The 23,490-nt window shown below is 46.1% G+C and overlaps 10 protein-coding genes across 10 annotated transcripts; 7 read left to right on the top strand and 3 right to left on the bottom strand.

Moving 5' to 3' along the window:
* Positions 1-1,238: 1,238 nt before the first annotated feature.
* Positions 1,239-1,899, top strand: SERLADRAFT_451928 (uncharacterized protein; the record flags this gene model as incomplete). The annotated part of the gene is made up of 2 exons (XM_007321646.1): positions 1,239-1,582; positions 1,652-1,899. One exon carries the CDS (start codon positions 1,257-1,259, stop codon positions 1,575-1,577), a length of 321 nt encoding a protein of 106 aa, XP_007321708.1.
* A 1,268-nt stretch (positions 1,900-3,167) lies between these two features.
* Positions 3,168-4,198, top strand: SERLADRAFT_474978 (uncharacterized protein; the record flags this gene model as incomplete). Its single annotated transcript, XM_007321645.1, has 1 exon — positions 3,168-4,198. The coding sequence occupies one exon, from the start codon at positions 3,670-3,672 to the stop codon at positions 3,910-3,912; it is 243 nt and encodes an 80-aa protein (XP_007321707.1).
* Positions 4,199-4,329: 131 nt separating this feature from the next.
* On the top strand, positions 4,330-4,563 carry SERLADRAFT_397493 (uncharacterized protein; the record flags this gene model as incomplete). The annotated part of the gene is made up of 1 exon (XM_007321644.1): positions 4,330-4,563. A coding segment is annotated over one exon (234 nt), but the record flags the coding sequence as incomplete, so codon positions are not given.
* Positions 4,564-4,643: 80 nt separating this feature from the next.
* SERLADRAFT_474976 (uncharacterized protein) lies at positions 4,644-4,995 on the top strand (the record flags this gene model as incomplete). Its single annotated transcript, XM_007321643.1, has 2 exons — positions 4,644-4,944; positions 4,972-4,995. A coding segment is annotated over one exon (301 nt), but the record flags the coding sequence as incomplete, so codon positions are not given.
* A 367-nt stretch (positions 4,996-5,362) lies between these two features.
* On the top strand, positions 5,363-8,469 carry SERLADRAFT_417315 (uncharacterized protein; the record flags this gene model as incomplete). Its single annotated transcript, XM_007321642.1, has 3 exons — positions 5,363-5,695; positions 5,761-6,046; positions 6,326-8,469. 3 exons carry the CDS (start codon positions 5,471-5,473, stop codon positions 7,066-7,068), a joined length of 1,254 nt encoding a protein of 417 aa, XP_007321704.1.
* A 1,009-nt stretch (positions 8,470-9,478) lies between these two features.
* SERLADRAFT_441137 (uncharacterized protein) lies at positions 9,479-10,102 on the top strand (the record flags this gene model as incomplete). The annotated part of the gene is made up of 1 exon (XM_007321641.1): positions 9,479-10,102. The coding sequence occupies one exon, from the start codon at positions 9,479-9,481 to the stop codon at positions 10,100-10,102; it is 624 nt and encodes a 207-aa protein (XP_007321703.1).
* Positions 10,103-10,137: 35 nt separating this feature from the next.
* On the bottom strand, positions 10,138-11,767 carry SERLADRAFT_474972 (uncharacterized protein; the record flags this gene model as incomplete). Its single annotated transcript, XM_007321640.1, has 4 exons — positions 10,138-10,748; positions 10,825-10,983; positions 11,037-11,333; positions 11,388-11,767. One exon carries the CDS (start codon positions 10,703-10,705, stop codon positions 10,436-10,438), a length of 270 nt encoding a protein of 89 aa, XP_007321702.1.
* A 758-nt stretch (positions 11,768-12,525) lies between these two features.
* On the bottom strand, positions 12,526-14,193 carry SERLADRAFT_474970 (uncharacterized protein; the record flags this gene model as incomplete). Its single annotated transcript, XM_007321639.1, has 4 exons — positions 12,526-13,184; positions 13,240-13,328; positions 13,383-13,831; positions 13,885-14,193. 2 exons carry the CDS (start codon positions 14,142-14,144, stop codon positions 13,411-13,413), a joined length of 681 nt encoding a protein of 226 aa, XP_007321701.1.
* Positions 14,194-14,798: 605 nt separating this feature from the next.
* Positions 14,799-17,240, bottom strand: SERLADRAFT_417313 (uncharacterized protein; the record flags this gene model as incomplete). The annotated part of the gene is made up of 1 exon (XM_007321638.1): positions 14,799-17,240. One exon carries the CDS (start codon positions 17,238-17,240, stop codon positions 14,799-14,801), a length of 2,442 nt encoding a protein of 813 aa, XP_007321700.1.
* Positions 17,241-18,618: 1,378 nt separating this feature from the next.
* SERLADRAFT_441134 (uncharacterized protein) lies at positions 18,619-20,502 on the top strand (the record flags this gene model as incomplete). The annotated part of the gene is made up of 3 exons (XM_007321637.1): positions 18,619-18,689; positions 18,753-18,785; positions 18,831-20,502. 3 exons carry the CDS (start codon positions 18,619-18,621, stop codon positions 20,500-20,502), a joined length of 1,776 nt encoding a protein of 591 aa, XP_007321699.1.
* Positions 20,503-23,490: the final 2,988 nt, after the last annotated feature.

Below are 23,490 nucleotides of genomic sequence, written 5' to 3'. Positions count from 1 at the left end.
TGATCTCTACAGAATGACTGATCAACTGCTTTGCCTCAACGAAATAACTCTATTTTTCTACCAACGCCTCAATTCAAATGTGTCGGATCCATCCTATAGCAAATCTGTAGGCATCAATTCATGGAGAAAAAATGTTCACAAGCCAAACTATGCTACAACAAACGAAGCAGATGAACTCAGCACAAACTCGCAGGACGTTTCATCACTCTTTCCCATCACTACAGACTCCACTGCTTGCACATCTCATCCGAACAACAAGAAACGGGTGCTCTCTTCACAATCCACATCAAATACGTGGTCAGCTACAAATGAAGGCACTGGTATTGGATATCGGGCGGGTGGACTTGAGGATGAAGTTGAGATAGAAGAGTACATAGAGGCTGTTAAGGGAAAGCGTACCGTAAGCACTGTGAGTTAACCGTTCAAGTTTGTTTTTTACTGACCTTATTCTTCTCTAGAACCTCGTTAAATTTCGAGATGGTGTTAAGCCTCCCTTAAAGCGCATCAAAGTTGAACATCCGACAAAAATCACAAACTCTGACCTCCCGGAGGGTTGCATGGAGGGTGGCCGTTGGCGCAACACTTTTATCACAACGTATGAGAAGTGGGTTGGGACCTGCGAGAATCCCTGGAACATTAGCGACACCAAGGCAGTCTGGGCCATGCAACTGGCCTGGGATGCTATCTATCCCAACATTCGCCACGCTATCACTGTACAAGACCCTGTCTATCTTGTGGTGAGTTTTATTTTGTCTTTTGTCTTGTTATTTCTTTCACTAGCTCTTAGGCCTCTCAACGTCTTTCGGAATGGCGAAGTGGTTTTGGTTCTACTGCCATGGCCATGGTGGAGCACTTCTTTGAATCTGATCCCGCTTACACAACTTATCACGCCCGTCAAGAATTTGCTAGTGAAGTTCTCACTGGTTTTGCATACCTCTACGAAGAAATAGGGGATGATCCCTCGGTATGTGGTCTCATAATACATCATATTTGGCTCACATTTTGTTTTTAGGGATTTCGTGGTCTCTTTCGGTCGCCGTTTGTCCTGCAAACATTTGCGGCCCACCTTGCAGCAGTTAACACATCTATTGATGTTGAGGTATTGCGAGCTGACAGTGTGCCTAGTAATGCCACAGACACTAAGAAGTATCCACCGGTAGGGGCCCTAGCGATGAGCGCAGCAGCCGTGAGTACAAAACCAGCATCATTTCGAGGTCTCTACTAAAGCCTGAATATAGGTTGAACGTGCATTTACTATGTGGGCTGAGAGAAAAATCACCTGGGACCCGCCAGTAACGCAATCCCAAGTAGGTTCCGTAGCTCGGAAAGTCAAGCCGGTTCGAGAGCTCAACAGGGCTACTGGCAAAACAACCGGTAGCCATGCGGCGTTCTCTGACACGAACTGGGGCGAGGCTACTCGCTATTATGCTACATCAATCAAAGCACTCAAACAAGAGACGATGGACGACATAGTGGCAAAAGCAAGCACCTACGTTGTTGGAAAAGGACGCTCTAAACAGCCGGCCACAAGTACAGATGGAGGTGCTGACCCTCGAGCCCGTCTAGCTGATGTTTAGGCTGTGTAAGTGTTCCTTGTATGTGTGCCCTCGCATTCATGCTCATTACAGGTTTTTTGCGTTGGGGTGCATAGATGATCAAATACATTTAGTGTTTTCCCCAGCTATCATGAATTCCTTGTAGACTCTTTCCACATCCCTGCTCAGTTTGTTTTGGTGATAATTGTGTCTTGAATTGTGTTTCGTCTTTTACAACTTGGAGCACTGACTTTTTCTTATTCTCATTTAATGCTACTTGTTCCGGTTCTCGAAAATATCTTGCTTTCATCTTAGGAGTTACTTCTTAATGCCTTAATAAAAATTCAAGAGTTGTTCAAGTTTGTTCAAAGTCGTACTCAGTGAGATTCAAGAAATTGAGTGTCCTTAATCAAACTTTTCTCGTCTTGAAAATCCATAGGTCCCTTGGCACCAAACCGATCTTAATCACTCTTAAAATCGTTATAAGCTGAGTTAAGGTCTTCAAAGAAAGTTGACATTTTACTGATGCTTCAACTAAGACCCGATGAAATCATCCTTTGTAGTGCCACGGCTGGCGTACATGGCGGTCAAGTCACAACTTTAATCCCGAGTCGCTATAGACAACTATGAATATATTTCATCGGATGATTACATTACATCTTTGAAGGTTTTCCTATCTGGATGCACTTGGCAACTCCATGTTGCATCGTGCTCTCGGTATTCTTGCAGCGATAACCAATGTGCAGTGAAATACAGGTCAGTCCCCCTTACATCTGGAGGAGGGGGCGACTGTCAGATTTGTAGATACCACGATGGTGAACTGGACTAGAAATGCGTTGAGAGTAATGACGTATTATACCCCGCATCCGCAAGTGTCGAAGAAATACATCTATGTAAACTCTGATGGTGCATCCAGGGTCATTTCTATCGTCAACGAGAGCAATGTAGTGAAAATAATATCGCGAATATGATTCCCATTAGAGGAATCTCCGATGCCAGATTTGGTATGTATATACAAGAGCTTTGTCAGTTATTGCAGAGTTAGTAGGTTTTTCTTTTTGCAGTCATACCCCGGCATAATAAAGTCCTTTACATCCCACTGCAAGACCAAGAAGTATCACCGTTCTATTTATTCAAAAAAAAAAAGAAAGAAAAAAAGGGAGACGACGCGAACTGGCTACTGAGAACACGAAAAGCGCAACGAGAATGGGTATTGAAACCAAGCATAGAGCGCTGTATACTTTTCACGGTGATTTCTAATGTATCTGTACTCTCAATCTCACTAACAGGACATGATGTTGTTAATGGAAAATCCCTTTGCTTACCTGTCGCGACGATGGCGAGATACGAGTGACCATAATGCGAGGATATCTTGAGATGAAGTAATAGCTGACGAGGATTTAGGGTAGAGCCCAAGTGCCAAAACGCCTGCTGGACATCAAAAAAGGTGTTATATGGTCTTTAAGGTGAGTCTCCTTGAGCGCATTTATGAAGTCCATCGCGATCTTGATGCTAACAAGCTTGGCGAGTCTGGTAAGATTTTCTAGGTCGACATCATCAAGTACTAAGGTGATTGGTTCTTGGGTAATGTTGCCGTGGTTATCTTGCTGGTCGGCCCATTTTTGTGTTCAGAGATTGGGATTAGTGTACATTCTATTTTACATAGAATAGCTTGAATGAACATAATATATAGATGAGTCGCATCTCAAAACTCGTGGGAAAAGGTTCAGATTAGATTAGATATAAAGGTTGCCATTTGTCACTGGGGAGGAGTGATTGGAATTGATACTCCCTCATGGCCCACAGATGCTGGCATTCACTAAGGGGCATGGGGTTTGAGGTATGAGACCGTATACTTCAAACGGCACACCCCTTGATGAGAGTCGACTGTAGTATACGTGCATAAAGATGCGAGCATCGGGTTGCACTGCAACAACGAAGGAAGTACTTCGCACCCGATGCAAGCGCTGGGAAGAAGCAAAACAGTTTCATGGTGCAAACGTACAGGCTATTTCTGGCAAAGAGTCGCCCAAACATCCTGGAAGCTCCTGGCTATGTAATGCAATGATGTCGTAAGACACCGTAAGTGGATATATGCGCCAAATTTTCAAGAATACATTGAACGGACCGGGATATGCCATGGCGGCTGTCAATCAATGTATTGCTGAATACCAGTAGGCAAAAGTCGGGCAATCCCTATTGGCGGCTCAGGATAACCGGACAGAGCCGCACGAGGAGATATACTAGTAGTACCATCCTGTATGGAGGCAGAATTGTGAATAGCTATACCTGGATGTCTGATGTGTATCCACTGGCAGTGCTCATGCAGAAAAGCAGCGGTGAGTGCGCTGAGGTATCCGAAGAAGCGAACGTCTGACGAGTTGAAAGGGATGAACGTTCATATTGGGGTGATCGAGCCATCGAAGGAGTTCCGCGGTCACAAGATAAACCAACCAGGCGTGTGAAATGGTATAACTAGATTCACCGTGACGCTATCTCCGTTTTACGTGGGGACTTGTACTGGGACAACGGGATACCTTGAAGAGCTCTTTCGGTCCGTATGCAGTCTCCAAGGCAAGATCGGATTATCGATAAACTGAGTAAGGCAGATGGGTACCCAGAAAGATGGCAGATGTGAATGCAGTGCACGAGGATGGAGTGGCAGATGACTTGAAGAAGTCTAGATAAAAGGCAGTAGTGCGTATCGATGCGAGACACGTTGATAGGATGTTAGGATGAGCAGCGAATGGAGGCGTGAGACGCATGTCAGAAGGTGTTGATTACAAGCTCCGAGGAAAAAGTGACGCAAAGATTAAGGGAAGAGGTCGTTACGCTTAGCGTAAGCGCAGCGCAGCAGCATGGTAGCCGAGAGGAGCACATTGGGTGGTGGATGTGGTCGCTGTTGTGGATGGCGAAGAGGGGTAGTAGGTGGGATGGGGATGTGGCGGGGGTGGCGGTGAGAGTGGCAGTGGTGGACGGAAAGGCTGGAAGGGGCGGAAAGGTCGAGGAACGGGGATGGCTGACGTAAGTAGATCCGAGACGCACGTGGAAGAAAGCTTGGCAGGATGTGCTCCTTCGACAATCTTGCAACTGACTCCGACCTTGGCTGACTCTCAGCTGTACCACCACCCGACTCTCTCCCCTCGACGCTCTCTTTGCTGGCAATGAGCTCTGCGCTGTCGACGATGACCCACTCGTCCTCCTCGTCGCTCTCTTCGTCGTCGTCGGTTTCAGTTATCAGCACGTCATCGTCCCTTTCATCGTCCTCGCTTTCCTTCTCCGAAGTCTCTCCCTCTCCCTCTCCCTCCTCCTCCCCCTCCTCCAAGACATACGCTTTCTGTGCCACCTCCTTTTCACACTCTGGCCTCCCTCTTCCCCCAAAGAATCCCTCTCCACCCACTGCCCCTAAACAAATGTCTTCCCCACCCCCGCTCCCTCACAGCTGAGTTTTTCTCTGTAATTCAACACCAGCCTCTCCTCCCCCTCCTTCTCTATCTCCTCTCCCAAGCACACCGTCTAACACACTTCTCCCCCTATCCCGCCTCTTCCCCTCGCGATACAACTCTGCATCGCCTTCCCGTGCCAAACCGCAGTTCCTTAATATCGATGTAGACGTGGCTCACTCCCATGCCCCACGCACACATTCCCCACTATCATTCGTGCTCTCCCCCTCTCCTCCCACAAGCGAGTCCCCCCCCTGCTCGCCTGCGTCTACTAGCGCTAGTGGGAGTGATGTTTCGGGCTTTCGTGGAGAATCTGTCGAATTGAAGCCTGGCATGACTCTCCACGGCAAGGACTTGATTGATCGAACTCGTGGCCCACAAGTCGAACTTGAGCTTTTACGGGCTCTCGGCTACGGTTCTTTCAGTAACGTCTGGCTCGCCCGCTTACCAAATTCAACCACCTCTCACGAATACGGAAGGAATGCTTCTTGGATGGTAAATACCCCTCGTACCGACAGACATGGTGTCAGTGCCGATAAAGAAACCTCTTCAGCATTAAATGCACCGTTATCGGATATTCATCGTCCACCCTCATTCCAGGATACATCGCCCACGGCGTCTGCCGCTGGCCGGCTCGTCGCGGTCAAAATGACTGCTTTCAAATCTGGTTCGCGTCCTATCCACACTGAGTTTGAGCACGAGGTTCGCGTGCTTCGTGTAAGTACCTTTTTAACAGCCTTCAAAAATCCAACAGTTAGATTTCATATTCTCGTCTTTGATAGCACATCGCCTCGTATAAGGACGCCCATCCATCCCTCCCTGCCCTTCTCCGCGTGCTCTCGGTCTCTACGCTCATTCCCACTCTATACTCCTCCACAGCTGTGCCTAGCGCACATGCTCTACTTCTCCCCTTCACACCTGGCGGTGATCTCCTCGAGTTAGTCAACTCGGATACACGACACGGGCTGCTAACCGACGCGCTTATGCGCTCGCTCTGGACAGAGCTCGCCGGTGCTGTCGCCTGGCTGCATCGGAAAGGAGTCGTCCATCGAGATGTCAAGCTGGAGAGTAAGTCTTGGTTTGTCTTCTACATGTTCTTTTTACGTCATTCATGGCGCATACATTTACTCATCTCTCATCTGGCTTTGTCTTGACTTCATGCGCATATACCGCATATTCTGATTCTTTATCTTTCATTTTTCGTTTAGTTGCATGTATGCGCGCTCTAGACATGCACACAGCCTCTTTATTTTTTTTATCAGTCTGATTCTTTTTTTGCACCGCTCTTTTTTTTTTTTTTTGCAACTTATAACATGATGTACTGATCAACTCACATTCTTTTCTCAGACATTCTCCTGACCAGCACTCCGTTCCCTCCTCCCCCTGGTTCAGCACTGCCGAAAGGTCCTCTCATCAACCTAACAGACTTTGGGCTAGCCAGGGTTGTATACGAAACAAAGGCCGATGCTAAAAAGGATGAAAAGAAAACGGAAGAAAACCTTTTCATGCTTACCACGCGATGTGGATCTGAATCTTATCTCGCCCCTGAGCTTGTAATCGCAGCCACGCCTTCGTCGTCCCTGTCATCCCATCAAATCTCTTCATCTCACTCCCTTTCTGCGCACGATACCTCTTCTCCTTCATTTTACGACCATCTGCGTCAGCTTGAAGATATCTTCAGTTCATCTGATTCCTCCTCCTCGTCGCATTCAGATTCGTCTCCCCGTAAAGATTACAGCGTCCCATATGATGCGCGTAAAACCGACGCTTGGGCCTGTGGTGTCGTGCTGTATGCGCTGATGACGCGGGAGCTGCCCTTTGGCGAAGAAATAGAACAGGTGGAGTCAAATATCGCCTATGACGGACATGAAGACGTCTTCAATCGTAAAAGGGGAAGAGGTGGCAGGAAGGAGAAGAGACAGGCGTGGCTCGGGAAGATCGCTCGAGCTGATTGGGCATGGCCAACCGGTGATAGCATCCAGGGATCGAACGTCGCTCGTCTCGTGGAAAGCCCTTGGGCACGGGATATCGTGGAACGTCTTATGGTCAGAGAACCATCGAAGAGAGCCGCTATCGGTGATTGTTTATAACACTGGCGCTACGATATCAGCCTCGCCATCCTCGATCTCGCGTCTTCATCATCTTGTTTTGTCAATGAAGGTTTCTACCACTTTTCCATTTTCTTTTCAGCGCGTCTTTGTCAAGAGTCTGAAGTGTTCGGTCCAAGATTATAACTTATTTTCGTGCCGCCTATACATAACTAAATATCACAGTGTTTGAATTGTCGCCACCTTTATAATCTTATTTTCTAGCCTTGTCGCGATCAATTTTTTTGTATTCCGTTTCAATGTGGTTTTAATGGTCACCCCATGTTCTTGTTTGCCTCGTTTCTTGTCCTATGTTTCCCCACCACTCACTTCTCATTCTTTGTCTTGAATAGCATTCCGCTCTTGTAGACTTTTATGATGTCTAACACGTGTTTATCTGTCGCCTGATTGTCTGCCTATACTTTTACTAAACATATCGTTGTTTGTTCGAGCTTCAAGTTTTAGCTCCTAAATTTTTCGTAGTAATGATTCGAATTAGCAGTATCATAATTCCTAATACCCACATCCCCCGGTCCTCTTCCTTCCCATTCATAGATCTTACATTTTGTTAGATTTTGATTTTTGATTTTTGATTTTTTTTTTGCATTTTTGGTTACTCCTGTTTCTCGAGTTCGGTTTAATCGATCGTTGATGTGTTCGCCATTTTTCAGGTCCTTTCTATTGCAAGTTCTCCGAGTCCGAGTCTTTGGTATATTCTGACTGCAGGTCGAGTGACCAATCAGACCAAATATCGCCAAAGCGCGTCATTTTCGTTATCGTCAGCCCTTCGAGCTTCAAGTTTCAAGTTTCAAAGGTCGACTATGGATGTATAAGATATCCAGAATAAGCGGTTAGACGGTAGAGGTGACAGCTTGCCATCGTACGTTCTGGCCAGTCGTCGCACCCCACTTACGACCTCGGGGATGGTTATTACGGCATAAGAGCATGTTCACACCTTGGACGCGTCTGGCCGGAGATTCTCGGATTCGTAGGAGGATATCGATCCCGGAGCCGTCGAATGGTCCTGGGTTTTCGACTGTCTTGTCTTTGTTGTTGTGAGATGTCGGAGATGATGAATGGCCACGAAACGTGCGAGAGACCACGTCATATTTTGGATGTAAACCTCGTGGAATTTTTTACAACAAGGAGTCTACTGTACGAATACGGTACGCAGAGGAGGGTGCGCTTCATCCCAGTCAAGTTGTCCGTTTCGAGCCCAATCGGGTAACGTCATTGTGTCTGGCTGTGCACTGACGCGCGCATAAGAAATATGACACGGTATCTTGAAACGGGATGATGATGCGACGTGGCCATCGAAGATGTATCAACGTTGCGGTGGACTTGACCTCACTCTGCGACGGCAGTCGTTGGGAACATCCCAGGTAGCTTGTGTCCTGGGCGTAGAGTCGGTGTTCTCGGGGTGGGTGAAACTGGTGTTGGTGCACTTGGTGCGAAAGAAGGTATGTGATGGTACATATGGTCGAGGTGTATGAGTCGCAAGCTAGAAGAGAAAGATGCCGACGTTGAGCATACACCTGTGAAATCAGGCAAGATCCATATCCATATGAGCACACTCTGGGGGGTTTGGTTGGTTAGCATAGACTGCTATGACGAATCATAGTGAAATGAAGTATCCTAGATCTGCAGAACATTGCTCACTGCAGTGTCAGCGTCCATTACAATCGTGACTAGTGCTGGTGCTAGGCCCGCTGATGGTCAGTTTCTGTAGCTTATTTGCTGGGAAACCATGCTGACGAGGATCGTTCCATTGTAAACTGTGAATAGAACAGTGATCGCTACGAGCAGGATCATTATGATTGTCTCCATGTAGTGGCCCGGCTATGTTGATATTCGGGATAGGATACAACAATCCCGATCTTTCCTTCATCCAGTACGTGCTGTTCCCTTTGTATGCTGAGCAAGCGTGGAGGATACCAAGTATTATAGACACAGGAACCTTGTCCACCCTCGGTCGGCGTCGGCCATATGGGAGTCCCGCCCTTTGATCCTAACATGATTTAAGTTGAAAGTTGATGTGCATTTGTAGTCTGTGCGGCTGCTTAAATGATGAATGCGTCGGGGCCCTTGCACTCCATAATATACACCTTTCTGAATATACCAAGGCGCTTAAACGTATCCCATACTAACATCTTGAAGCGATAGTGCTCGAGGGTTGAGGGTAATTTGGATATGTTTTGTTGAAGCTTTGTGGATGAGAAAACGTTGCTGTCGGCGCTTTCACCCACAATAGGCGCTCTTTATTGGCTTCACAGCATCCGCCCTGGCTGACGCGAGACCTTGTAGTATGATTCCGATCATGATGGTATACAGTGTTCGGAGATGGTGCTCATGTCCCGAAAGCCTTGTATATAATCCATGGGATGGCATGGACTAACGATTGACCATTGGAAGGATGTCCGCCTCTGACGCTTCCCTACCTCCACCAGGTACAAACTGGATAGAGATGCTCCAACCGACTGTGACGTTTCTTCTAGTCGGTACTGTATTCTCGTCCATGTTGATCCCGGTCCTTATCGCGTTGCTCATCTTCTCAACACCACAATCGCGTCGGTATGCAGTGTTCTATCTGAACATTGTAGGAATATTAGTCGGTCTTGTGCAAGGAGGACTTAACATTTTTATAATGGTACGTGCAATATTTTTGCGTGATAGTGCTATGGATATTGAAGCGCAACAGATCCGTACTATCTTGACTCCCGATGATCCGCTGCCGCAGGCCGCAAGTATAGCATATACTACCTTATCAGCATTTGCTCCTTTGGCGGTAGAAACCATTCTAATCCTGCGTCTTCTCGCACTTTATCCCTCTCGAAGTACTCCGAGGCTCACATTCCTGATTATTGTATCGATTCCCTCGACGATCCATGTGATCAGGATGATTAACTGTGCCACTTACCTTTGGAAAGACGTCGGCGCTACAAACGGTGCCGAATCGCCACTGGTTTCAGCTTTTCATCTATGGGGGGACTGGCAAGTTAAATTCGAATGGATATTGCAGACCGTGGATGTCTCGTGAGTGGTTTTGAGATACTAAACAGGAGGTTTCCAGTCATTGAACAAGGAGGATTTTTTAGATTTCTCTCGGTCATGTTTCTTCGTCGCTTCCCGTGTCATTGTGTCAAAGGTGGCGGGACCTGTAAGTAATAATGCATTTTGGATGTTTCAATATTATTTACCTAGTATATTTCAGGGAGTTTCGGAACACAATTGCGCGGCCTGTTTTTTATCGCCTCGTCAAATTTCATCTTTCCCGTTATATTCAACATTATACAACTGGCTCTGCTCTTTTCTTCGGAAAAATTCGTGCTGATCACAAGTACAGTGTTCATAGTGAACACGTATGTAGCCATTATTGGTGTGGCGTTTGCAACCGTGTGGACTTGGGCCTCGAATCATCTTCAAGAATCCACATTGACGGTGTCTGAACATCAAGATGCAGACCGTTCCAGCAGACTTCAATTTGAAGTTGAGGAAACACAGAATGGAGCACGAGACCTAGAGAGTAAATGAAGACGACAATTCTTGAACATTTATACCCATTCGTATTCGAGATTTCGGCAGCTTTCGGGAAACCCATTTTAAGCAGTATTTTGAGGGACCTCCAACATTGCATGTTCATGGTTGTTGCACGGTCATGAATCTCTGTAATTTGTTTATATAACCTATTTAGATAGTAGATTATAGATTTTAATCCAGTTTGAGTTTTTTGTGGCTTCAAAGTACGAGGTATTGACGTACCGAACGAGTGGCCCGTCGAGTAATCTTGCTTGTGGGCAATATCCGGACTAACATTGGTATGCTTTTATCGGTCTGAAAGGAGATATGAAAAGGCGAGAATGGAGCATCATTTCGAAACTTGGTATTTATCTGCTACGCAGGCGGCAAGATCCTAGAATTCTATATAACGAACATCAGTTGAACAGGTAGCTCACACACGCAACGGCTGGTACCTTAGTGACACAGCGTTCCAGTAAGAAAACAAAGCCGATAGGCGCTTGAAAGAGTGGCGAATCGAGTCATGATCATTCATGGGGCTGTGATCCTGGAGAAAACAAGAGTTTCGTAGGCAACATGTGTGCCGCATAAAAGGTATGCATCTGTGACTGGATGCTTATTTTAGCATGGAAATCCAGGACAAATTCCTATTTGGAGACAAAATATATGTCTTGCCTAAGTAATTGGAGATATAAGTTATTTGTTTTCCAATACTTTGAGATCTGTAGATACTTTTACACCAAGGTAAAAGCCTGTACAAAAGGGTTAGGTAAATGATCATAGTAGTAGAAGATACCAACGCTCACCATGAAGCTCGCCTTTCTCTATCATGCAATCCTATACCTATACCTGATCATCAGGAGTGCTAGCCCACGCAAAATTACGATTTAGGCGACTGGGCGAGAAACTACCAGCTCCTCGTGAAATTCGAGGAGCGTCATATCGTTTGCCGGTGGAGAAAACATTGAATGCAGCTGAAATTAAGACCCAAGGAAATAGAAATAGCATAAAGCTCGTGCATGGCCTACGACTGGAAGTGTTGGAACTTGAAAAGCACGAACTTGGATGATGGTTGTAGAGACGAGAGCTCTCCGATTCCGACTGTCGTAAATCCGAGCTATTTGGCAAACTTTAACATCACAGTGACTGGACTTGGCTTCAATCCAGGTTAAGCCTTATCCCCACTATACTTATTCTCACTATGACCCATCTTGCTTTATACCCTTTTCATCCTGTACAGTAGGAATACACTATTATCCGTCATGGCTGGCATGTGAATATAGTCGGACTCGGGAGTCTTGGTATTAACCCAAGGTAGTGCTGGAGCTATGGTGATCGGTGATTGTATTTACAGATGGCATCACACCGGAGCTTGGCTTTCATCAGTTTTCCATTGGACTATGGTGAGTTTTTAGCCCTATCCTTATACTCTGGTGCTAAACTACCCAACAGAGACAATGGCATCAAAGTCATCCTGATACAATGCACCGCAAAAACGAATAGCATATTACAGAACCGCTACCGGAACCGGTGCAACCGCATATGTAGACCAATAGTTGTTCAAAGTAACTGGTGAGAGAAGTCGAATGATTGACTATTGTTATCTTAAAATGTCACAGGTTTGGTTTCTTTAAGGAACAACAAACCGTACAGGTATCCAGAGCGACTTCCTCATTCTTCAATTTCTTGCCTCTCTCTTACCAGTTGGCCATCGTGGGTAGGCGTACACAGAATTACCGTGATCTCGCCTTGCCCTGTCCATACACAGCTCCCGGACGAAGTAGACGGCCGACATCACAAAAATCACTCTATAGTAACACCCACCGGCACTCGGAAGACGATTGCACAATGGTGTTTATCCTCGTCTCAGTTACAATTCCCTTTATTCGTCTAAATGGCAAAACTGTGCCCGCAAATGGCTGTTTAGTCGTTGCTAAGTAAGATACGGAAAAGCCTTCATAAAGGACCATTACGACCAGGATGATTAAGGCAATGCTCATAACTAAGGTAAGCCGTATTAGTAGGTCAAATCATTCAATCAACGACAGAAACATATCTTCATTTCACGTATGACTCCCAAGAAATATCTCGCTGCATCAACTTACCGTTAGCTATTGTCCTCTTCATAGAGTCAGCAGTCTTCATGCGGCTGTTTTGTCCATCTTTCAGTGGGAACAGATATCCCTTACAGTGGTAAATAATCCTGCCGACTTGATATTTCAGAAGAAACCATTATAATTAAATGATTCGCTTTTTGCGTTCGCACGTCCATTAGAGAGGTCTTTCAAGCTCATCGCCGTCTTGATCTACTGTTTATCCATCTCCATCGTCCTCACTATACTGTCCTGTCATGGATATGTACCGACTGTATGCTCAATTTAGAGCAACATTTATTGAACGATTCGATACAATGACAAGTAGCTTAGAGAGGCTCAAATAATTCCATACTGATAAAAAGTCCAGAAGTAATGTCCATGAGTATACAATTCCGATTTACACGAAGTCGAAGTGGAAAGAATACCGATGACATGATAGCAAAAAAATTGGCCAAGGTTCGATACATCATTCATGTACATAACTTTTCCTACAAACTTTAAACACTTCTACATCAAACTAATTTATGAGACATTGCGATAAGGGGGAAAAACTCCGACTCACGTCTCTAAATGGGTATGATACAGCAGTTACAACAAAAACGTGAGATGACAATGACTGAATGGTTATTACAGAATCTGGGGGATATACCTCTTCAAGATAGCGTTAACAAAAAATCGAGAGTAATATATCCACGAAGGACTTACTGATAGCATGACAGTGTCAATAATAAGTCTACGACACAACTGCTGGGAGTGGCGGCATTGCAGTGGCCAGAGGTTTCCGATTTAAGGGTAAAGGGCCTTTATACGCCCAATCGTCAACCTCCATTTCGCCTTCTTCACCGTCACAGTCCTCCACATATACACCGACACCGACACCATCTTCGGGTTCTAACAAAACCTCCTTGCTTGAGCGTTTGTTATGCACCTGCAGCTTGCGAAGAGCCGCTATCAAGTCATCAGCCAGTGGTGTGGCATTTGGAGGATCTTCTTTGATGGGCTCCCAGCCTATAGGTGGTGATCCTGGTGGTGAGATAAGGAAGTTCTTTTCCAATGCAGGAGGGTGGAGATAGTGGTTGTCCGTTGTATGCGGCCATTCTGATGTTAATATAGGGTTTGTGTCGGAACGATAAACTCGCAGGGCCAACGGCGAGCTTAAGGCTCTGTGAGATTGTGGCACAATAAAGTGAGGGCCAACTAGACACACCTGTGTAGTGGCTCGATGATCAAAGGATCACAGTTCAACTTTGCACGCTCGGCGTCATCTTCGTAGTAGTAAACCACAATTATACGTGAAAAGCTTGCTATGGGTACCCATTGGTTAATCTGGCCATACACCGCGAAGTGGTCTTGAAGCGCGCTCAGGATCGAAGGCTGGAAAAGTGAGCGGGGAAGTTGTGTGATGACAATGGAGTTTGTTCGTTCTACTCCTTTCGTAGAGCTGGAGAGAATGGAAATGTCAGGCATTGTAGTAAACGTTGGTATGATATCAAATGTTACAATTCGATGCGACTCCGGATTTTATCAACTATCTCAGGGGATTATGTAATCCACCATTGCCTCCCCGGCGCAGCACAAAGGGAACTTGCCAAAGCATCGAAAGCACTGCTCTGCGGAGTATAGTCCTACATCGTACTGACAAAGGAGCTGTATTTACGATCATACCAAGACTAACCGCGAGGCAGGACGCAAAACACTATCCAGAACTCTTCTGAAACTCTGGGCAGAATAATAAATTTATATTTATCGAATGCGCAGTTACTGTTATGAGTGCCAGCCTGCAGAGAATCTCACAATAGCTTCAGATCTGCGAAAAGGAGAATTTTATGCATCTAACGACAAGCAGAAAGAAGGCCTAGGTGAGAATAAATCTGCACAATCACGATGAGCACAGCCCATTCATCATCACTTTCGAACATTCAAACAGTGCAATCTTTAGATTCCCCCGAGCTGAAAACTAACCGACAAATACAGAGACATGTGAGAACCTCTCAGACTCGTGTGAGACGCAGCAAGTTACCCAGCCAATGAATTTACAATTGTGACTGGCAGCTAGGATGGCACAGGGTCGGCATCGGTTTGGCGTGGGCCAAGCAATGCTGATCTGTTATTGTTTATTCATTAGCCAAGCAACACTACCGTCTCTTCTGCAGTTGACTGAAGCCAGGCTCCTTCAAAAATTATACCAACTCCGACGCGCTCCATTATGGTAGTATCACCTTTCTTTTCAACCGCCATCACGTACAAGAAACACCCAGAATATCGTTCCCCTAGAACGTTTTCATCATACACGCCCGAGGGTCCATTGGTCCGAGAAAGAACAATAAATTTGAGAGATGCCGGAGAGCGTATGGAAAGGGGTAGGATGATCCGTCCTACCCGAGTCGAAGGGGATGGTATATTTGATAGTATGGAGAAGAAAGCGTAATGTGTTTCAATGTTTGAGCTAACACTATTGACTTGTGCGATATCGAACCATGCAGAACTTGTGCGAAAGATAAGGGTGCCAGGTTCTGGGGGATGCTCATTCGTAAGGCCTAGCTGCAGTGGATCGAAAATCCCTTGGGGGGGTAAATACTGTCTCGGTCCTATTTCTTCTGGGTAGGCAGTAGCTCGATTCATGCGCCCGACTTCCAGCTGAACTACTTCCCCACCTTCGTCCACGATAAACCAGGGATCGACCAATGATTCCAAGAGCCGTGGAGATTCGGTATTCTTGTGGATTTCGAGGTATTGGCCGCTACCAGCATAGTGGACAGCGCCCCGCCACCCTGCCCACGACCAGGACGGCCAAGGCGCGCTCCCCATTCCCCCATTTGATCGTCGATAATGTTTTACATTTGCTTCTGGCTGCCACAAAAGCACAGTGTGCAAGTCGGTTATTGACATACCAAAACGGAAGGCTTTACGGGGATCACCCCCATTCAACTTGAAACCTTTCGTCCATGCATTGGTTAGTGCTGTGATAGCATTGACTATGTCAGACTCCATAGTAAGCTGGCGTTGCGTGTAAAGTCCGACGGCACTGGCATAGCTTGATAAATATTCATTTTTGGCCCAGCTTGGTGGGGTCCGCAGGAAAGTAAGACCCCCTACACCGTTGTACCGTAGTGGTTGGTAAGACCGTGGTTGGCGCTTCCTCTCTGCCACTACATCTTCGCACCACACATCCTGCCCACACTCGAAATATATTTGCTGGTCTGTGAAGAATAATCGACGGCGGGAGAGCATAACTTCCTGGAAAGTCCAGCCACGTGTATCCCAGGCTGTCCGTGTAAGCGTCTCACGAAGCATTGGAAGTGGAACAGTAAGATGGAGACCTTGGATGACATCTATGTGTTGTTGCTGCCGGCGAGTCCCTGGACGAAGCCCCGGTAGAGGAGAATTAGCGGTTCTACCACCAGCAGCAAATATCGTAAAGAGGGAGCTGCCATAAATCAGCTCCATGACACCAATTTGCACGGCCTTGTCTTTCAAATTGTCTTGGATAATGCAAAGAGCGTCGACCCAGAGATAACGTTCGCCAAGCTGGCGAACAAGCTGGATTGAGTCTGTGATCGTCCCAGGCAAAGAAGACATATCAAGACCACCGGACACACCCCGTTGTTTCAAGTTAGCCTGCGTCGTCCAATACTCTGCTCCCATGCCTCCCCAAAGATAGCTCAGGGCTACATAGCGGCATCCTGGGGGTGCATGTACTATAGACATACAGGTCACGTCTAGCATCCGCACGCCCTTAGGTAGATTTTTATCACTACCCCTCCACCACACAGATTCGCAGACGTCACCGTGTTCCCTCTCACAAAGATCAAGCCACTTTTTCACGAGTCCTATGTCGATAGTATCTCCCACTCTCCTCCCATGAAGCTCCTCCGTTCTTTCATTGTTGCAAGCATCTTCCTCTAAGAGCTGGATATCTAGCATAAGCCCTGTGTTTGCTGCAAGCATAGCATCATAGATCTCCCGTGGCCGATCTGAAGGCTGAATGTAAAAGCGATGGCATAATTCCTTTGGCGCAGGTGCAGGATCCTGTAAACAACCACAGTCCATCGAATACAGCGAGCACTGAATTTCAGAGAGGTCGACATGCGGGTGTTCATCCAGAAGCCATGTTCGACGGATGACAATAGACGCAAGACGGCAGAAACCGCACTGACCAGCTCTTTGTATGATGCCTGTGAGAGGGCCGAGTGAGATCGCGCTTTCCCTTGGGATCCCATTGCGGAGGATCAGATGGAAATCTAGTTCTGTGCAAGTCGAACAAAGAGGAGCATTCTCTCCGGGGATGATGGATGCTCCTGCATTTGAAGTTGTAACGTCCAATGGAAAATTATGTGTGGCTCCGTCGTAGTCGGTGGATGACTGCTGAAATGAGGTGACTGTGTCCTCGTCGACGTCAACTGCCACATCTTCATTGGAAGAGCGGCTAGGCATGTGACCAGGGGGGCTGTGATTAATGCCATCCTTTTTTTTGGGCTTCATTAAGTAAAAGCTAAGTAGCTGGAACAGCATAATGCCAGCAATACTTCCAGCGACGCCACTGATAACTTTGCTATACGACATGAAAATTTTCGCCTAGATACGCTGGTGAGAGTGCAATAATGATGGTTCCGTTTTCTGGGTTGATTATTTCTATACGACGAAGTAGCACAGAAGTAACTTACTAAGTTGCTAAACGTACTTGTGTAATAGCTGACGGTACTGGGTGGGGTCTATATGAAAGCTGGTGACAGTAGGTCGAACTTGGGCTTGGCTCGTGGCTCTCAACTACAATGAGTGGAATAAAAAGTGTTGTATGTTCCTTTAAAATCGAGATACGACGGTCCTTTGTCAGAAAGAATCATGCTCTGCCGCAAAGCACCGAGAACACAGCGAGGGAGACACGCAGAGAAGTTTGAACCGGCTCACAGCCCCAGGTTGTATGCAAGGCGCGAGGCTCCGACTGTAGCTAGATGACTGACGCCAGTCGACTACCTCGAGGATGTGGCATTTTGTCAGGCAAGAGCTGATGTGAATGGAAAATCAATCTTCGAATCAACACTCAAGTATGCGACGATGGTAGCAGCAACATGAAAGTCGCTGGCAGGGTCCTGTCCTTTTGAAAGATATTAACCTTCATTTTTGTGGGCGTTAATCTGAATCTTCGCCTTTGAAAGTGCTTTGGGTCAAGTTGCATAGGCTCTGCCATCTCGAGATACTATAGCTATAGGCTATTTGCCTCTATTTACTCGGGTACAACATAGATTGATGTTGTAACCCAATTTCTAGTAAGTGCAACTTGAACTTCACGCTCCAGTCTGTTCAACGATTAATTCAAGGTCGACTGTCGGATATCATAGGGTGTCGAGCGCCCATATCTGGGGGATCTTTCCAAGCAGATTTAATGAACGAAGATAGCAATTCAAATTGAGTCCCCAAGGCGAGTGTTGTGAATGACCTGATGGTTTATGCTCATGTCTCTGTTCCCTGCCGTGGCGGCATTGGTGTAGCGTTTAACCTTCGTGTTGCATCGTCTTATCTAGTGGGTGGTGGTGTGTGGACAACTATTTCTGAATTCTAGGGACGCCACTGACTTGTACTGCCTAGCAAATAGTGGTGGTGATATCGAAGTATGCGTCAATGACCCTCGACATTACCCCTATAACCCCGATACAGCTTCATTGACAACAGAACTACAAACAGCAAATATTCTTGCGTGAAAGGATTACTCTGCCAGGGTCCTGACCCGGATGCTGGTTGCTTTGTCGTCATTAAGTTACATTTCGGATCAGGAAGCCACGATGTACTGCTTCCTTGCCTAGGAATGTATCTATGAAAACAACCATTATCATGTGCGGCTTGCGCATTTTTCCGGTCTTATCCCCCCCTTCGTGTGCGCTATCCCCAATCGATTATTGAGCGCCCATTTGTACCATCGCAATAATAGCGAGCGTTTATCGATATGCACCGCACATTAGGTGGATTCAATGTTATCAGGACACGAGACCACGCGGCTGAGCGTTTATCGATACAGTATTTATGTGCATGTCCACTTGACACAGCTTATCTTCCCGCTTCATAGTCTCATTCTCTCAGCTTCATTGATGTCTTCTTTTGGGAAACGACCTGGTAAGTATCATCAACACAAGCCACATTTACAGCTTCCGATGACAGTGAAGGTTCTAACAATCTTAACCAACATCCCTCTCCAGCACCTCCTGCTGGTCTACTAAACTGGTCCAACAATGCCCGACTCCAGGACTGTGTTCTTACCGACTTTGGAAGTGCTCAACACGTCGAACAGAACATCAATAACAATAATAGATTCTACCGTGCGTGGTCTTTATCCGTCTTAAATAGCAAGCTCAATCATTCGCGGTCAGCTGTGCCGAGCTTATACGATATAATACACCCAGTGCAGGCTTCGTACAAGGATCGCTCAGGGAAACTCGCTCGATGTTTGGAAGGCACTCGCAAGGAAGTCCTGAACGAGATCAAATCGTGGACAGATGGTACTCTTCCAATTTGCTGGCTTAATGGCTTCGCTCGGTCGGGGAAGTCGACCATAGCGCAGAGCGTAGCAGAGTGGTGTGCTAGCGAAGGGAGGCTTGCTGCCAGCTTTTTCTTCTTTCGGGGGACAGGAAACCGAGACAAGATATCCCACCTGATTTCTACGCTCGCTTTTCAGCTCTCAACTACAGTTGAAAACATGGAACTGTTGATCCGGGATGCCCTCGACAAAGAACCCTTCCTCACCCAGCAGCATACTCCGCTCAGCTACCAATTTGACAAGCTAATCATGACCCCCATGCTCTCCCATGCCCGCTCAACATTTACGCAGAACAATGCTGCACAAAAATGCATGGTGATAGTTATTGACGCCCTCGATGAATGTGAAGTTGGGGACGGAGAATCGATGGACGAGTTCATCGATGCTGTGATTGATGCGTGCAAGTCCAAGGGAGGCCGGGTCCCGTTTCGTCTATTTATCACAAGTAGAGTTGAGGAACACCTTCGCTTAAAACTTGAAACTATAGATGCCAAGAAGGTCTCCCTTCAGCTGAAATTGCAGCATTACGACGCTAGAAAGGACATTCGCATGTTCTTCCAGTCCGAATTTGCGGATATATATGCCGCCAATCGCCTACTCATGGTTGCGGATGGTGTACCGGAGCCTTGGCCTTCGTGGGACGTTCTTAATACCCTGGTTGGTGAAGCTAATGGCTCCTATATCTATGCATCGACATTCGTCAAATTTGTTCGGCAAGCGGGGGGGATGGCGCACCAACAACTTCTAGAGGCCTTGAAGGCACATGGTCTGGATCCTCTATATATACAGGTTTTCTCCAGTGCTGTATCTTCTGAAGTTGCACCTGGAAGCGTTGTTGACCTCAAGTGGGCAATGGGAACCCTGTTACATCTCGAAAAACAGTTGTCCATCCGGGACCTAGCTCTCCTGATGGATGTACCGCCGCGAAACCTTGTCAGGTCTTTCCTCGGGATTCAATCCATTCTACTTATTCCCGAAGCTGACGACCGTCCAGTGCACCTAGTCCACACATCGCTCCGGGATTTTCTAACGACAGAATCACGCTCGGCTGTCTATTTCACTAACCCCTCTGACTGCCATGCTTCTATCACAAAGAATTGTCTGTACCACCTTTGGCAGGCTGTTGATGGTTGGGAGAGTTACCATTCAGAGTCATCTCTTTCTGTTTCACTAAGCAGGTCTCTAACGGATTTCGCCACTAATAGTAATGTATTCGCTTCTTGGGTATATACTATCATCCGAGATGGACCACCAAGGCAATACTTAGGAATGAAGACACGGATGGAGGTAAGCTAGAATAATTATGCGAGACATATCTAATGCAAATTTGGTGCAGGAGTGGCTGCGATACCCCCGGCATTTACGTTTGGCACTAGGGAGTCTCATTAACATGATTGAGCAAACAGAAGTACGAGATTGTTTCCGATTCATGATGACAAAAGCGTCTTGAACTTTTTCTCCCAACAAAACATTTCAGAATGTGTGTATATTTTTTGTATCTTACACAAGATGCTTATATCCCACCTTTTGTAACTCTGGCACATGACTAGGCTGTGCGTGACAATATTTCGCGATAGATGGTTATTGACCCAATTTTTTATTGGTGCAACCGGCTCGGCAGAAAGTAAGTCAGTTGAAAACAAGGGCGTTGAAACCGAGCTAATGTACCCCCACTATACACAGAATGTATGTCATTTTAATATACCCCCATATTATATTTAAAGGAGCTGGCTGCACAAACAGGATGTAAGTAACATAGTATCTACATGACAAATATCTGAGATACGAAAGGCTGATGAGTGTACTGAGCCAGTTTGTGCGTTATTAACCCATCCGATCACGCTACACTCTGACGTGCTTTTGTTATATTAAATGCTTTTATTTTTAAATATAAATTTTCAGGGGGTGCGTTACTCAAGAATTCTTCCTGTGAGGCTTTCTGCTAAGGCTTTATACGCTTGCCGTTCTTTAGAAGGTAAATGGTTATAGACGATATATATCTTGCTGGATTTTCTGATTATTGCATTGTGTTCTGACAGTTCTACGATATTGTACGTGCTCGATAATCCACTGGAAATGCTCCATGCCGCTTACCATTGCTGCCCTACCACATGTTATCATTAGAACGTACGCGGTCATGTTCCCGTTTCGTGCAAGGGTTGCTACTGACATTGTGATGATATTCATCGAATACACATTCATATACTACCCTAACAACTGCCCATTAACCGCTCCACAACCACAATTTCATGATAACCTTTTCAGCCTGTACGTCCCTCTCAACCTTATTTAGCCAGATTGAGCATTAATTGTCAGCCCTCCTGGACTCTCTCAGAATGTACGTCATTCTCGATTTTATCTAGTCAGATTTGGCACTGACTGTCATGCCCTCGTGGACGCTCTCAGAATGTACGTCCCTCTTGCTCTTATTTAGTCTGATTTGGCACTGACTGTTGTGCCCTCGTTGGCATTCTCAGTATGTAAGTCGTTCTCAATCTTTTTAACCAGGCTTGGCACTGACTGTCAGGCTCTCCTTGACATTCTCAGATCGTACGTCGTTCTCGATCTTATTTAGTCAGATTTGGCACTGACCGTCATCCCCTCCTCGACACTCCCAGGTTGTACGTCGCTCTCGGTCTTTTTGTAGCCAGTTTTGGCACTGACTGTCAGTCCCTTTTGACATTCTCAGACTGTACGCCGCTCTCGATCTTTTTAGCCAGTTTTGGCACTGACCGTCATGCCCTCGTTGACATTCCAGGGAGTACGTCGCCCTCGGCCCCCTTGTAGACAGTTTTGGCACTAACTGTTAGGCCCTTCTTGACATTCTTAGGATGTGAGTCGCTCTCAATCTTTTTTTGCTAGCTTTGGCACTGACTGTCATGCCCTCCTTGACATTCTCAGCCTGTATGCCTTTTCGTTGCCTTTTTTATTATGCTTTGGCTCTCTCTCTGATACCCTTTACTTGTTCTTGTGCCCATGATGATCTCAGGACGTACGCTGCATTTGTTCTTTTATATGCATCTTTTTTTTTCACGCACAAATAATGTTTTGCTCAATTTCTAGGCCGTAAGCTGGTGTTCGTGTCCTGCTAATGAGCCTGCATACTAATCACCAATGTGTCATCAGAAACTCCGCGAGGTGTGTCGTTTCCTAATGCAAGTGCATCGTTTACTTCTCTACGGATTTATTCCATTTAAACATTTTCCCTCTTGCAGCATCTGTGCTATGCAGCCAATACTGAGTATATACGAATCTGGACCTGAAGATGGTTGGGGACATTCCTTGCATTGTGCGAGAGCATTTCACTAACTTTCTCGCACCGCAGATCGTATGTTTTGTCATTTTCCATCATATCTCGTCAAACTTTACAAACATATTCATTTTGCGCGGAAATCTTTAGAATGTACGGATAAATTTGTTTCATAATCTTCTTACGTTCGGCACTAATGTATATGATATTCTTTATTTTTCCTTGCAGAAAGTATGTATATACTGTCGAGATATATTTTTGAATAGCTAATCATTTTAACTTCCTAGTGGGTGTGTGGTTCGTTTCATCTTGACCTCATGAAATTAGCTCAATGTTGTGCATGTGACATGCTTGATCAATAGCGAGTATGTGAACTATATATATATTTGACAATGTCCCTAAAATCTCTTACCACTACAGCAAGGGCGTCATGAGGAGCGATTACAGAAGGAGCCGATGGAAAATACACCTACTCTGCAGGCCTTTGGCGGTTAGTTCCTAGCATCAGCTCGAGCTATGCTGTGAAGTAGCTAATTCATATATATTGTCATTTTCCCATAGGACAACCGCCGCAATACTTGCAAGGTCGTAGTCGGGGGTATGCCAGAAGGGCGCGTTAAGGTACCCTGCTCATTGTGGGTGGGCGAGCAGGATGTGGCTCATGGTGCCTGTGTGTGCGGCTTCAGATTTTTATTTTTAGGTACGCTTGGAGGCGATCTGGGGTCCTTTTCGGGATTTCTGTAGGATGGATTGTGGGTGATAGACTTTGGGTGATGAAACGATCGATAAATGGGCAGATTGAAATGGCGAGAGGGAGAGGGAGATGGGATGAAGGGCTGAGGGTGGGAATAAGGCGTGTTTTCTTTGATTTTTCTTCTCTTGCCATGTATCCGTTGTTTGTATGTCGACTGATGCTTTTGTATTCTGAATTGTTAGACCTCGATGGTCATTCATGGTTTAAAGACATTGTGCCAGTGAAATTACGGATGCGTTCACAACAAAGCCGCTTGCTAGGCAGTCACCATGAATGGATT

This window comes from Serpula lacrymans (genome assembly GCF_000218685.1).
Source record: "Serpula lacrymans var. lacrymans S7.9 unplaced genomic scaffold SERLAscaffold_11, whole genome shotgun sequence".
In the NCBI taxonomy this organism is placed as follows: domain Eukaryota; kingdom Fungi; phylum Basidiomycota; class Agaricomycetes; order Boletales; family Serpulaceae; genus Serpula; species Serpula lacrymans.
Note: the sequence above shows the minus strand (reverse complement) of the source record. Positions and strands in the feature narration are given on the sequence as shown.